This window comes from Helobdella robusta (assembly GCF_000326865.2).
Source record: "Helobdella robusta unplaced genomic scaffold HELROscaffold_13, whole genome shotgun sequence".
Classification (NCBI taxonomy): domain Eukaryota; kingdom Metazoa; phylum Annelida; class Clitellata; order Rhynchobdellida; family Glossiphoniidae; genus Helobdella; species Helobdella robusta.
In genome coordinates, this window is record NW_008703718.1 from 3995483 (window position 1) to 4010275 (window position 14793).

The window sequence follows — 14793 nt, forward strand, 5'->3', positions numbered from 1 at the left end:
CTCTGTAAATTCAATGAAGAACAACACTACGATCTAACCAATTAGTTTATCGTGTTATTTTGCAGGACAATTTAATCGTTGTCATTATTAAAAATTGATCCGTTTACAGTTTATGTTGCATAGTGACGAACTTATTCGATTCGTCTGCTGTTTACATTGCATTTGTTCGCAGTAGCCCTGTGCATTGCTATGCTGTCTCGTTGTTGTGCTGGCTGTTTGTCAGGCGTAATTGCTAATGATTATTTTCGCTGTCGGTAAAATGCGTGAAGTTGTACGTAGTTTAAAAACGATTTTCAAAAAGATTTAAATGAAAACGTACTATAAAATAGACTTCAAAATAATGTATAATAATAGCCTATATAGTTATCATCCGAAGTTCTCATATGATTGTAAGCGAATTATCCTTTTAACTTATAACGAAATGTCGATAGCACTAAAACTTATCGTGAAATGTCATAACAGTATTTTCGCATATACTGGAAACTTTTAGCGATTTATTTTAACTCTAGCGTTCTTCAATTCATCTAAACAGTCAATATACAAATACTCTTCTGGTAATATCGTATCAAATGTGTATGAATGTGTTTGTAAATTCTAAACTCGTGTTGGTTTTGGTGTATTTTTATTAATTTCCTTACTACGATAAACGGTCTCACTGAAGTTTAATTCCAACGTACAATTTCTAAATTGAAAGTGTGTATATGTTTTATGAACCGCTAGATAGTTTAACGGTTAAGGTGCCTGATCATGTTGTTGCTGTGAGAGGGTTTGAATACAAAGAGATTCTCTTCTATCATATTTCAGTATGTGATAGATAGATACGCGGCCTTACGCGTGTTAACGTTCGTTGTGGTGTTCTTGACATCTCCGAAGAAAGAATTACTAAACAATATTTGGCGTGTTCTCAGGGAGAGAGAGAGAGAGAGTATAAAACATATATTGATATATATGAAATTAAAATGCAGTATACAACTTATATTACTATATATATATATATATATATGTATATATTTCATATTTTATATAAACATATATACACATACAATCATATATATAGCATACAGTATAAAACAGGCTTAAAATTGAATATTAGGAAGCTGAGAATAAAAAATAGTGCTTGTTCGAATCTTTCATAATTTTTAGGTGTCTGATGCAAATTGCAAGTGCAAAAATGTCTCTGGTTTTTTAAATGTGCACATTTTTGTTCTTTAGTGTTTAGAAAAGTACTTTCGTGTTTCTAAATCTTTAATTCTGGTAGACATTCACAAACATTCTTTTAATCATTAAGCATCCACGGGTTGTTTGCCTCTCTGTCTTTTCAAATAAATCAATCGAGATCAGCTGTGCTCTTGCAAAATAATTATTTAAATGCCTATTAAGTTTACTTTTAACACTTAATCACGTGACATTTGTAATGAAATCTATAAAGTAATTTATTTTGCAAAATAAAGAAAAAAAATTAGATGCATTAATTATAAATAAAAATTTACGAATGTAAACTCTTGAATTATTTAATTTTATTCTCAAATTGATCATGAACGGAATAATGAATTTGTCGGAGCAAGGATCACTGTCCAGTGCTAGTCCAAAGAAGGTGAGTTCCAGCAGGTCCAGAAGTGTTTTGCCAACCTGGAGCGTTTCATTTCAAATTGGCTTGGTTAGGGAATCCGTCAAAATCCATTTAGACTTGAATGGGGAGCTTTCACTTGAGAATCTAAAAGAGATCGCCTGTGCTTTTGTTGATAGAAATGTGAGTTTAGTTTTCTTATTTTATTTTATTTTATTTTTTATTTTAATCTAATTTTTAAATTTAATTCACTACATGATATTTAAAAGTATTTATTTAAGCTTGCAAGTGTCCATAACAAATGGTGTATGACAGCTGTACAAAATTAAACTCAAACTAACACTAACAGTGCTCTATGATTGGTTTGATCATGAATTACTATAGTTATTTAGTTGCAGTTCTTTTGCTATAAATTTTAAAAGTTTAAAAGAGTTTAAATAGTAACTTTACTAAATGATACTTACTAATATTGTTTTTATTTTAATTTTATATTGGGTGACAACTCATTCTTTTAAATTTTAAAATAATTTTTAGCATTTTTTTTCCAAATGCCTATTTTTCCATTTATCCTGCTTTTACAACAGAACATGTTTTCATTTTTGATAACAGGTCTTTATTTTACTTAAGGGTCTAATTTTAAAATTTAGTCACATATCATTTAGTTTGTTGAGTTTATGATTTGTATAACCTGTATTACTGCTTTTAATATTTAGGTAATATACCTTTCATATAAATTATGAAACAAATATAAACTTTTCTAATTAAGAAAGGGCTCTGTGAGATATTTTGATCTTTAATTCATTAAATGATTTTTAAAAAGAAAAATTTTTTAAGTATTTTGTCTTTAAGGTTCTCAAAATTAGAATAGATAAACTATTATTTAAATTCAAAATTACATTTAAATAAGAGAAGATGATGAAAACTGTTATATAATAAAATTTAAAAAATATTGATAATAAAGTTATTGGAAAATGATATATATAAAAAATTAGCAAAGTAAATAATGTGTGTCCAAGCAAAATATACAATCAATGTCACTTAATTTATTTTTGGAATGACTGAACACCTAACTGTGTCAAACATCTTTACCGCCAACCTTTTTTATTTAAGGCAAAAAAAATTTTAAGCTGTAAATAAGTACTTTGCAGTTTCCTCTTATTGGACTGGTATTTTCTAACAATTTTATTTTTGGTACTTTGTTGTTTAATTTTTGAGTAAATTTTTTCAAATTTTTATAGCTTCATTATTTAAAATTATCATTTTCATTAAAATTACAAATTGCTATTTGAATGGATGAATGGATAAATGAATGGATGGATGGATGAATGGATGGATGGATGAATGGATGGATGGATGAATGGATGGATGAATGATTGAATGGATGCCTAATGGCTTTAAATTGAATTCAAACATTTTCTCTATTTTGAACTGAAAATTGTCAATAATTGAAGAGTTTATGTGAGTAATGTGATTGCATGCATATATTGCTTGAATTTCATCTGAATATAATTTTGTAAGTGATATGTAGGATGATGATGGTGATGATAATAATAATAATAATGATGATGATGGTGATGATGTTGGTGATAATGATGATTGTAATAAGATTTATGGTGATGATAATAATGATATTAGTGCTACCTGTAGAGACAATGGTGCGAGTTTTTTTTTTATCATTACAACTTTGCAGTCTTCACGTTATTAAGGTTTCATGTCTTTCATATAATTCTTCTACATTTTTTTTACAAAAATTATTATTTGTTGGATTTTTTTTTTGTCTATGATATTTCTTCTTCCCCGTTAATTATTTAAAATTGTGATAAAAATATTATTGCATTAGAGGCATAGTTGTTAAATTAGAAAATGTTTTAAATTATTTTAAAGTCCACACAGATTTTTTAGCAATTTATCATGAGCCTCAAAGAATCCTCCCATGGCATTGTCATGGGATGAAAAAGCAACTCGTTGCAATCAATTTAATTTTTTAAAACTTGAAAAAAAGTTTTTGTTTGCTGTTTCAAATGGCTGCATTGTTAGTTATCTATATTAATTGTTTTGCCATTTAGAATCTTATTTTGTTTGTAGTGAAATTTTCAGCTGTTCCATAGAAGTGCTCATATTTATGTTGACTGATGTAAATCACACTTGTTATTCATCATTAAATCATTTGTAATGTATGAAAATTTCAACAGTTCCCAGAGCACGGCTTCTATAACCTGACAGACAAGATTCTTCTCTTCAAACACGACCTGTCCGATACGAACATCCTTAAATTGATAACAAAAGGACCAGATGTTAGCAATGGAGTCTTGGTTGAAGTTGTCCTTTCAGGTTAGATGGCCATGTTTCGTACTTTGTCTTTCTGCTAGTGCAGTGCTTTCACCTCTACAGCTTTCCACAGACTCAAATGTTAATTGCACTTACATCTACTAATGGGCACAATATGTATATTTGTTTTTATTTTTATGTTGTATTCCTAAATTTGAGTGTGTTTGTTTAGGTTGAGTCACTATTTGTTTAGGTGTTCAAATTGACATGAGCATACGAGGAAGTATAAGAACATATGAAGAAATACATTTCTTCTTGCGTTGTTTTTTGTTCTTGTCCAATCAAATCTGTGTCTAAAACATGTGTATATATTTTATAGACAAGTACATGTTCCTGGGCTCATCTGCATGTAAATTTATTGATGTAAATGTACAAATGTACAAACGTGTCTATGCCTGTATATGCTTGTGTTTGTATGTTTGCAGGTTGGTTGGTGTAAATGTAGAGTTATTATTTACACAATTGATACATGTATTATGTGTATATAAATGTGCTGATAGGTACTAGAGTTGAAACAGATATATTTTTCATCAATTTTTCTAATAGTTAGACTGTTCACCCATGATGTTTAACAGGCATGAATAAAATATTATTTGAAGTGGCTTTTTTATAAGTACTTTGTCCTCCACTCCTTACTTATTTGTGTTTGTATGTGTGTGTATGTGTGTGTGTGGGTGATTATGTTTGTGTACCTGTACATATATTTGTGTGTGTGTGTGTGTATACATAACAAATACATGATGTACATAAACTCGTAAATGCAGTAAACAGAAAAATGTGGAGTCATAATATTTGTATAATCCTGATGCATGCCTAGAAGAAGTTCTTTCATTTTTATCACTACATGTGTGTTGTTCGGCCCAATCTTCATTCATTGGTTGTGGATGGTTATTGACCATCTGCTGTTGGTTTGACTGCTTTATATTTCTTCTTGATAGTTATTAATTATTCTTCTTTCTTGTTTTTTAATCTGTTATTGTCTGTTAGTTGCTTATCTTTGTTTTGTTTATTTTATTTTTTTTTATATTTTTTTTTATCCATTTATTTTTCAAACATTAAAAAAAATAATTTTGAAAAAAAGGGTCCAGCATAACCACGAGTGTTTTTTTCAGCCAGCCCCAAAAACATCCATTCCATACATTTAAAGTCACATATTCAATTGATCACACACAAAAAAAGTAATAACGGAAATAGTTATGATCAAACATTATTTGGCTGTTAATAATATAAGAGTAATTTTCAATTGTACATCACATAGACAAACATTCAAACACAACACTCTTGCGCACACTTCTAAGCACAAAACCCAATCAAGAAAATGTATAAAACAAAAGTAACTATATGAAAAAAATATTATAAAACATTATGACAAACATATGAAATAGGTCTTTAATTGAATTTTGAAATCATTATAATTTGTCAAAGCCCTCAAATAAAATGGCAGTCCATTCTAAACCAACTGCACATAATAGAAAAATTGATGAGCACTAATTTTATTCAATATTAAATTTGTTTTAATTAAAAGTTTATCATTAGATTGGGTGTTTGAAATTCTATTGTATTCAATTAAATTTATGATGTGTTTATTTAGTTTATTATTTTCATGAATAATTCTAAAAATTAATAAACATGTTTTATATTTATTTACTTCATAAATTTATAATATAGTTTTGTTTATAATTTTGTTGTTGTTGGTTGTTTGTTGTTTTTTGTATTCTTTTAACATTTCTGTTCTTGATGTTAATGAAAATTCCCCACATCTATTCCATTATTTTGTGCATATCATTCTTTCCAATATATTGGAATTAAGGTCTGAAACGTGTGCACTTGAGCATATGTTTAACTCTATCTATCTACCTACTTATCTATCTAATCTATTTAATATACTGATATTCTTCTGATGCATTACCTTCTATCAATTTTATATTTTGGCCCCAGTTACATAATTTATCAGAAAGTATTTTATGTGCTTTTTGTAACCTTTCATTTTTTTCTCTGATGCAGTGAGAATTTAAGTTTTTGAAAAATGACTGATCGACTGATTAAATTTTTATGATGTTCAGGGAAGAATTTTGTTTTTTATCAACTATGATGCAGTCTGTTGGTTTTCATTGCCATAATTGTGTTTTATGGCTCTTTTGGTTTCATGGTTTTGTGCTTTTTTCAATAAGTTTTTGGTGGTTATTTTGATTCTCCTTTCTATCTTAGCAAATCCTTTAGCAGGTTTTTCTTATCCTTTTGTTGTTGTTCATTTGTTAGGATGTTTTAATCAAAAAAAATTGTTAGCAACTCTTTTTTCTCTAATAATATTTTTCTATTTGGTTTGGAAGGATAAATTGTTTTTGGTCTGATGTAATTTGTTTCATTGTTGTTCTCCCTCTTTTTGTTATGAGTCAGCATCACGGGAACATATTGGATGCCATTTATTTCTTCAATTAATTCTTCTTTCAATAGAATATTCCATACCTGCAACACAGCAGATGAACTTCATTATGTTGAATAAAACCATCTAAACGGTATCTCAAATATATAAATGTCATGGTATTTAAATTGGTTTAGAAAAAATGTATACAAAAATAATTCCTACATTTATCTCTAACATTCAACATTTTTCCTTTATAATCAGCAAGTTTGTTTACCTTAATGTAGGTTCAAAACATTTTTTGCTGATTTTTTTTAAAAGTTTGATAAAGTATTCTTATAACTGTATTGCTGGCTTCAGCTTCTAGTGAAATATTATACAATTTAACGTGGAATAATTCATTCGCATCATTATAAAACAAATAGTGGACTTGATTTATTTTTATGATATCTTGCATATACTATTGGCATTATTATCAGTAGTATCAATAAAATGATATCAGTGGTATCAGTAATGATAGTTATGATATAAAAAATATTATTTGCGAATATGATATAATAAATAAACATTTAATATCATACAATTTAATAAAGATAAATTTCGATTTGTCACATGACATGAAGCATTCATTGTCTGTTTAATTTATAAATACAACATAATCTGCAACTGCTACTACTTATGATGCAGTAAATACTAAGATACATGCGTTTATTAAGTATCTGTTTTAATCAGTAAATATGTTAAATGAACATCAACCATCCCTAATTATATTGTCCAAGTAGCATTATATGTACAATGAGCAAACTAAAAATGTAATCTGTTTATTTATTAACTACAATTCTCCGAAATTCTTCAGAGGTATCAAAAAGAAACACACAACGCATGTAAATACGCGTTAAACAACGCCTCACACACATTGCATGTGACAGGCAAGGATCTCCTTGCAATCAAATCCAGTCAATGCGATAGCAGTGTCAGGCACCTTACCGTTACACCGTCGCGTCATCGGTAATGCAAATGATGACGGAGAGGATAACTACGATGATGGTGATGATTGTAATAATAATAATAATAATAATATAAAAAAATGATGATTGTGATGGTAGTGAAGATGATGATTGCAAGTTACAGCATGTTGATGTAATTTGATGATGATGATAACGATGGTGGCAATGATGATGGTGATAATAATGATGGTGATGATGATACTAACGATGGTGGTGATGAAGATGGGGATTGCAACATGACCATGATGTTGAATGTTTGCTTGGTGGTTTGGTAGCAGAGCAGCGATGATAATGCTATTTTTAGATTATGAAAGGATAGTGCGGATGGTGATATTTATTTTCCCGGAAAGATAAACTTCGGACGAAATTAAATTTTCCAAAAAAATTAAGAAAAAAAAATGAAGAGAGAGAGAGAGTAAGAGAGAGAGAGAGAGAGAGAGAGAGAGAGAGAAGAAAAAATTCGGCTGGCCACAGAAAATGGATTCTAAGTTTTTACACTTTAGTTTTTATTCCTATCCATCCATCCTCTCCATAGAAAGTTTTTTTTTGCTTCGTTGTTTTTTAAACTTTTGTTTATTATAGTGGAACTACGAAAGATTGTTAATCATTAAAAAATGCCGTCAGAGTAAAAAAATTGTTCGGTTAAAAATTTAGAAACTCTTGTGAAAGGTAGGCAAAAATTGATGGCGCTGAAAAATGATAGATCAATCATAATTGCATTAATGTGTAAGTAATGTATAAATAAACTCATTCTGCCCAGGTAAAACTCATTAACTTAAATCACAAAACAGACATGTTTAATTTTATTAACTTTATAATGTTTCATCACCAACGTCTTCATCATCTTCATCGTTTGCTTTTCTTTAGGTTATGGTGTTTTTTTTATATTATTAATGTTTTGTTGTTAATGTTTTGTTTATTGGATGTTGTTTGAATGTTTGTGTATTTGTATCTCGATTCTCATCCATAATTATATTAATTTTCCTGTCATGGCATTTGTGTGTGTTATTAAAATGATTGAAAGATTACCAACAACGTAGTCATCACCATCGCAATCATCCATGTAAATCGCCACCATCCCCATCACCACCACACCATCCCATCTTATCTCATCTCACCACCATCACCGCCAAACAGCTGACACGGCAATGGAAGATTTGCAGATACGACCACACAGCTTGCATGTCCACTCATACAAATCTCCGCACTTCTGTGATTTCTGCGGTGAGATGCTCTTTGGACTGGTTAAGCAGGGGCTCAAATGTGATGGTCAGTATTTGTTTGTTTGTTTGTGTGTATGTTTGTAAATATGTGTGTGTGTTTGTATATGTTATGTTTGTACGTACGTGTATGTACGTGTCTTTTTGTATGCACATATGTGCATGTATGTACCTGTTTTTATAAGGAAAGACACATATAATGAATGCTTAATAATAAATGGTAAAGTTTTTCTTTGTTTAGCAGGGCAGGCTTATGGTAACTCACATGCTTTCACACAGACACTCAAAAACACACACACATATATACATATAGATATATACATACCCTCACATACATTCACACATATGCGCACGTATATTATATGTTTGTCCGTACTAATCAATGAATCATTTGATTGATTGATCGATTGATTAATTGGTCTAGCAAACAACTTTCCTCATTAAATCACGCAAGAATTTTTTAAAATTCCTCAAAAGTATCAGCATAAGTCACAACGCATATAATTAATCAAGGTGAATCAAGGTATGCTTCACACACATTGCACGTGATAGATTGGAATTTCTTTGCATTCGAACCCACTCAAATGGGCAGGGGCAGTGACTGCAACAACAGTGCCAAGCATCTCAACCATTGCACCATCGCCTTCGTCGCTCAGATATACAGTTCAATTTGTAATATATTCATTATATCAGTAGATTTACCATCAGATATATTATCTTTCTATCTCAGGGGTGGGCAAACTTTTTGTCGTAAGGGCCACATTGAAAAACGTTTTACTTTTGGAGGGCCGCATCATTATATATATATATATATATATATATATATATATATATTCATTATATATATATATATATATATATATATATATTTTTTTTTCACAAGTTTATTTCAATCAAATAATGAAAGAAAAAGGTGCAACCTTAGCAATGTATGCTATATTAATGGTGACCTTAACTAAGATGATAGCCCAAAGTATAATGTCAGTCATATTGGAAAACAAAAAATGAAAATTGAACAATTAATTAGATTAAATAAGAAACCGTGAAAAATAATAATGTCAACCCGAAATTAGAAAAGGAAAATTAATTAATAATAAGAAAAATAAATGAAATCATGAGAAGCAACAAAAAAAACCTTCAATTGTTTTTTAAACTTATTAAAAGTGTCAATTTTTTTTAAATAATTGGGAAGATCATTCCATAATTTTGGCGCATAAAAACAGAATATTCTGGAACTTCGCTTGTTAGTAGCTACTAATGTCCTGAATGAGACTTCACTAATGACTCTAGTAGATCTTGGAACCTGGATTGAATTTAAGACAATCGATGCGATATCACCCTTAGTTGATATTCCCTTTATCACTTTAAATAGGAAACAGCAGGCCTTATAGCAATTTATTTCATACACAGAAAGAAGCCGATTTATCAGAAAATTATCACGGATGTCATTTGGTCTTTTAGAATAAAAAAGTGCTTTAACACATTTTTTTTGGCAAACGAATAGTTCCTGTATACAAGTTTTATTTGCATTTCCCCAAATAAGATTGCAGTAAAACAAATGACTTTGAACAAAAGAGAAATAGAATATATATATATTCATTATATATATATATATATATATATATATATATATATATATGTGTGTGTGTGTGTGTGTGTGTGTGTGTGTGTGTGTGTGTGTGTGTGTGTGTGTGTGTGTGTGTGTGTGTGTGTGTGTGTGTTTTAAAGCTATAAATAAATTATTTATGCCAAAAATTACGTTTTTATTTATTTGCAAAAATTGTCAATTACATATATAACAGGTTTTACAGTAAATCTGATATAAAAAATAAGTTTTATTAACAAAAGTTTTTCTAATTAATGGGAAGTATGGAACTGTTCACAATTTTCAACAATGTTCTTGAATTGTGGAGCCAGATCACTTGTCACTATTCTCATTATTGCATTTAGGTTGCAGTCATTTATCATGGACCTATTTTTGGATTTATTTATTTTCATACAAGAGAATGCTTGTTCGCATATATATGTGGATCCAAATATTGAAAACATTTTTGCAGCAAATCTTTTAAAATTTGGAAATGCTACATCAGACAAAGAGCCATAAAATTCTAACAAAAGACCTGATTTAAACTTTTCTTTCAGTTCACAATTTGCTTGCATGTCCAGCAGTTCCAACTGCTAGTCTTCAGGTATTTCATCAGCTTTTATACAAAATGGTGTTGTGAGAATTGTAAACAAAGGCTCCAGGTTTTTAAAATCTTCAAATCTTTTTTCAAATTCCCTAGCTAAATCATGTATTTATTCTTTGTATTTCTGTGCTACTTCAGCAGAAATTAGTTCCTGTTTTAGCAATGGAAAATGACAGAATTTGTTTTCATCTGCTTGTCTAGAAAACAGGGCAAGTTTTGATTGAAATGATTTAACATGGTAATACATGTCATGTGCAAACAAACCATTGCCTTGAAGTTTATTGTTCAATTCATTTAACTTTTCAATAATGTCAATGGCAAACATAAAATCTAATTTCCATTGTTCATTTTTAATATTTGTAGTAAAATCAGAATTGATACTTTTCATTTCTAAAAAAAGAACTATTTCTTCTTTGAGAGCCCAGACTCGGCTCAGTGCCCTGCCAAGACTTAGCCAACGAACACTGCAGTAGTAGAGTATGTCAGAATGTTCACTTTCCATATCTTCGAGCAATGTTTTGAACTGTCTGTGGTTAAGACCTCTGGCTCTGATGATGTTTATTACCCCAACAACTGAGTCAATAACTGCTTTTCCACCGACGTTAATGAAATAATATTTAGTTGTCCATTCCTCATTAAATACTCGACATTCGTCATCTATTTTTCTTTTCTTGATAGCAGACATGACTTTTAAATACGAAACAAAAAAATTAAAAAAGAATACAAAGATGGCTTCCTCCTGCACAAAATTCAATTTTAAACAGTGTTGCCATTGAATTTAAAATAAAAGACTGAAAGGTTCAAGTTAGAATGGACCATATAGCTAGAATAAATATAGTGATAATGCGGCCTAGATAGGAGAGATTTTGTTGGAAGAAAATTTAAATCAGCCAACTTCGGTCAAGCGCCGATGTCAGCCCGACTGGAGAAGAGCAAATTTTGTCTTAATAAGCTCGATTCAACATTTTTTAAATATCAGGAATGACAATTTTGTGATAATAATGACATTATTGTGACAAAATGTTTATTGCGATTAGAAATTTGTGCGTAAAAATTAAAAACTCAGAGGACTTCGCAAGCTTTTCAAAGCGGACTGAGATAATAAATACATAGAAAACTTTAAATTTTTTTCTAATTTTTAAATATTTTTTTAACATTTTAATTAAAAACTGGTATTTAAATTAAAGATTAACAAGAAGATCAACTATATAAAAATGAATAAAAAACAAAGGAATCGCTAATAGTCTATGTCTTGCTAGGCGGGCCCGCTTGAATACATTGATTAGATGTAGCGTTAGCACCCATTAGAATGAACAATATTAAGCAAATTTTTAACAATTTAATTCTAGAATACAATGGCTTCAAATTAAATGTTTAAAATTCAATTCTAAAACATAAAAATTCATTTTTTATATGTAAATCTGAAGTGCGTACAAGGGCTCGCGGGCCGCATAAAATAGGTCGGCGGGCCGCATGCGGCCCGCGGGCCGTAGTTTGCCCACCCCTGTTCTATCTCATTACAGATTTATAGAAAAATATCTTAGGTCATTAACTCCTTCCTAGTTCAATACTTCTATAATGTGTTGGTTAGTGTGGTTATTTCAAATTAAGCCATCTAACTCGGGCATATGAACAAGTTTATTTTGCTGATGGAGATGTGTATGTTAATTGGGGCGTCTAAAGTCATTTACCTATATTTTGTTTTTAATTTACTTTTATTGGCTTCTTAAAATGTCGTAAAATTATATAAATAAACGAATTAATTAAAAATAAATTTGTATGTGGCCATTACATTAATCGTGTTGGACCGGGAATGTTTATTATAAGAACGTTATTGCTTTTTAATATCAGCGCTAGCAATCACAATTAGAATGATGTTTTATAAATGCTTTTAGCTGTGAGCTACATTGTGTACGTGCGTTCTTGCGTGTATATGTGTGTGTGCGCGCGTGTGTGTGTTCGTGCGTGTGTGTGTTTTTTGTCTTTATTCGCTTTTAAGTGCCGTGCTAAGGGTTTATTTTATGCTTGTTTATGCCCGTGTTAAGTTTTATCTTTTTCTCTATTGTGGTTGTTTGACAGACTTTGATGACATATGTTTATATGGTCGCTTTTAACAACACAACTTGTCTGCGGCTGTCTCGGCTGCTTTTGTTGTTGCTGCTGCTGCTATTGATGAAGAAGATGATGTTGATGATGAAGATGATGTTGATGAAGAAGAAAATGATGTTGATGAAGAAGAGGATGCTGATGAAGAAGATGATGTTGATGAAGAAGATGATGTTGATGAAGAAGAATATGATGTTGATGAAGAAGAATATGATGTTGATGAAGAAGAGGATGTTGATGAAGAAGAGAATGTTGATGAAGAAGATGATGTTGACCCTGTGTGGTGATGATGTTTATGATGGAGTTGATGTAGTGATGATAGGGTTGATAACGATGTTGATATATGGTGCTAGCTAGTATCAATGATGTGTTTATAATTGATGTATTGTCTTTTATGATGTGGTTAAATGTGAGTGAAATGTTGATTATTATTATTACGGTGATGATTAGACTATGATGTTGATTTTGTTGAGCGAATATGAACAGTTTTTATAATGGTGGTGCTGGTAATAATAATAATAATAATATATGTAGTAATAATAATTATAATAATGTCTGCTTGATGATGAAAATGATGATGTTTCCTTGATAACGATGTTAACGATGATGATGATAACGATGATGGTAACAATAAATAAATTGGCAATGTTTTCTCTGCTGTGTTTGTGTACAACCTTATTGCCTTCTCCTATAATTACATTCTGGTGCTGATTATGATACTGCTCCTGGTGACGGTGATGATTATGATGACAATGGTGATGATAGTGGTGATGATGACGCTGTTGTGGATGCTACGGCGGCTGCTGGTGACGTTGACCACATTACGGATGATGATAATGATGAAAGCAATAAGTGTCAATATTGATTGCACTGCTGACAGCTGAAGACCTGGTGATAAAGTTATTTTATTATTGCCTGATAAAATATGCCACTAATGATGTCTTCTTTGATTACATACTCTGTCTGTCTGTCTGTCTGTCTGTTTATTTATCAGTTTGATTGTCTGTTTCTAAGTTATACCTTTTTTATTCTTTTATTGATTTCTTTATTAATATTTTCAAGTAATTGACTATTTTATTTTGAAATTCAGCCTTTTTTTTCGCAGCTGAAATAAAATAAGTGCTCGTTTATTATTCTTCATTTAGTTTCCTCATTTGAAAGATTTAAAATTTTCTAACGATAAGTTCAAATCCAGAAAAGAAATGGAAAAAAAAACGTTCCAAAAAATAAGAATCCATTATTTGGAAATAAAGTTGATTCGGTTCGCTAACTTTAGTACTATCAGACACACACACACGCACACACACACACACACACACACACACATGCACACACGCACACACGTACGTAGACACGCACGCACACAGGTAACTTGTTTATTTTATGTTTTTCCGTGAACACTATTTTGTGACATTTTGATGTGGAATAGTTTGCCTCATGACATTAGCAGCATGTTTTAACATTATAAGAAACACCATATGCACCACTACTATCTTACCACCCACCTTTCTACCTACACACCCACCTACAAACAATTTGCAGATCTATCATTTTTTTGCAATTATAAAGTTTTTAAAGTTTTCCTATTCCATTTTTTTTTATAAATCCTTTTTGTTTTTTTTTACGTTTTGATAATTTCATAAAACTAGATTGTAATCAGTCAATTTATCCACTTTTACCTTCAACTATTTTTTTAAAAATCACATAAATAGTTACACAATATCTACAAATTCAATACAACATCAGTTGCAATGACATTCTTATAATAACAACGAAAATTTCAATATCAACAACGTCTACCTACCGCACGCGTTAAAATATGTGTGTATGCGTGTTTGTGTATGTGTGTATTTGCTCGTTTGTTTGTGTGCGTGTGCGTGCGTGGGTGTATGTGTGTGTGCGTGAGTGTGTGTTTATGTGTGCGTGTGTGTGAGTGAGTGCGGCGAATGTCGAGATATTCATTCTCTAAGTAATTTATTATGTGATATTAGTGAAGGTGAATGACAGGAACTTG

General features: G+C 30.5%; 2 protein-coding genes across 2 annotated transcripts; one reads left to right on the top strand and one right to left on the bottom strand.

Annotated features, from left to right (window-relative positions):
• Window positions 1-1534: 1534 nt before the first annotated feature.
• Window positions 1535-9492, top strand: HELRODRAFT_168569 (hypothetical protein; the record flags this gene model as incomplete). Its single annotated transcript, XM_009014410.1, has 7 exons — window positions 1535-1594; window positions 3760-3898; window positions 7114-7115; window positions 7187-7304; window positions 8402-8533; window positions 8998-9216; window positions 9392-9492. The coding sequence occupies 7 exons, from the start codon at window positions 1535-1537 to the stop codon at window positions 9490-9492; spliced, it is 771 nt and encodes a 256-aa protein (XP_009012658.1).
• A 3277-nt stretch (window positions 9493-12769) lies between these two features.
• Window positions 12770-14330, bottom strand: HELRODRAFT_168570 (hypothetical protein; the record flags this gene model as incomplete). Its single annotated transcript, XM_009014411.1, has 2 exons — window positions 12770-13055; window positions 14305-14330. 2 exons carry the CDS (start codon window positions 14328-14330, stop codon window positions 12770-12772), a joined length of 312 nt encoding a protein of 103 aa, XP_009012659.1.
• Between the last annotated feature and the right edge of the window lie 463 nt (window positions 14331-14793).